This window comes from Arachis duranensis, chromosome 9 (assembly GCF_000817695.3).
Source record: "Arachis duranensis cultivar V14167 chromosome 9, aradu.V14167.gnm2.J7QH, whole genome shotgun sequence".
NCBI lineage: Eukaryota > Viridiplantae > Streptophyta > Magnoliopsida > Fabales > Fabaceae > Arachis > Arachis duranensis.
Window position 1 is genome coordinate 11,826,880 of NC_029780.3, and position 1,312 is coordinate 11,828,191.

Sequence of the window (1,312 nt, forward strand, 5' to 3'; positions counted from 1 at the left end):
TTAAAAATGTTGGCAAAAACAACAAATTCTGATTCAACTTTTCTCACTCCAAAAACAATCTTGGAGATGCTCTTAAATTTCAACACTTGGTTTTGGAACATTAACATAGAAACTAAATTCAAAATACATGATTTTTTTCGGGTGTACTACAAATAATACACCAATTTATGACTCCACAATGATACATACAAGGAATTCAATAATAACTGACACCTAGACACAAAATGTAATGAATATGAAAAACAACACAGAAATAATAATGGGAATGGGTGATGAAATGAGGAGGATAACACAAAATATTTTCTCAAAGAAAATCTAGAGGGTCTGATATTATGTCTCTAGCCGCTTCCACCAAGAACACCCTTAAGCTTCTTGATCAATTCAGGGTCAAGGAAAGTAGTCTTTGCAATCAATGGAGTAGAGAAGTTGCTTGCAAACAAAGCAAAATCAAGAATCTGAAGTCCAGGATTGGGGCTACTAAAAAAAGCAAAAGCAACGGCGCCTTTCTTTCCAGCAGCTACCTGAAAATGCAGCAAGCCTTGAGGGAAAATCATAAGCTCTCCTGTCTTAACTGTGGCTATATAAACCGAGTTCGCCGAAGAGACGAACCCGGCAGTTATATGGCCACTCTTCACAATTAGTAGCTCTGTGGCGCCAGGGTGGGAGTGAAGAGGAACCACACCACCCGGACCCAGGTCTAGCCTCAAGGCCGAGAGGCCGAGGCCGTTCAGGCCTGGGAATTGGGTGACAAATGCCGGCGTGACGGCGGCGTTTATGAGGTCAATGATTTTTCCGGGGACGGAGAGGCCGGTGTAGACGAAGTCGGAGGAGGTTACATTGGCTTCCGGCTTGCAGGGGAAACCTGCAGGGGTGTCTGATGCTGTGGTGTCTGCCACACAGAAGTCTTGGACTGATGCATGGGAAGTTGTGGATAAGAGAAGTGGGATGAGGAAGAGAATGGGAAGCATCTTTGCTTGGGTGTATGTTTATTTTTTAGGTTCCTATGGAATTGTACGATTGGCTTGCCACATGATGGGGTTATATAGAACTATACAAGAGTCATGGGTGCAAGTTGGAGGGTAGAAAACCGTAGGGTGGAAAAATTTTATCTTATCTTTTACCATCAATATTCCATGGAATATAATGTCAATGTTACACGGCATCAAATATTATCACTACTTTATTAATAATAATTTATATTTATATCTATAATAATTTTACACGTAAAAATATATAATTTATATTTATTAAAATTTATATATATAAATTAATATAATTTGTAATAATATTTTTTAGAATTTATATATATAAA

General features: G+C 38.6%; 1 protein-coding gene across 1 annotated transcript; it reads right to left on the reverse strand.

The window, feature by feature from the left end:
- Window positions 1-998, reverse strand: LOC107464791 (germin-like protein subfamily 3 member 1). Its single transcript, XM_016083761.3, has one exon. It carries the CDS (start codon window positions 966-968, stop codon window positions 339-341), a length of 630 nt encoding a protein of 209 aa, XP_015939247.1. The 5' UTR covers window positions 969-998; the 3' UTR covers window positions 1-338.
- Window positions 999-1,312: the final 314 nt, after the last annotated feature.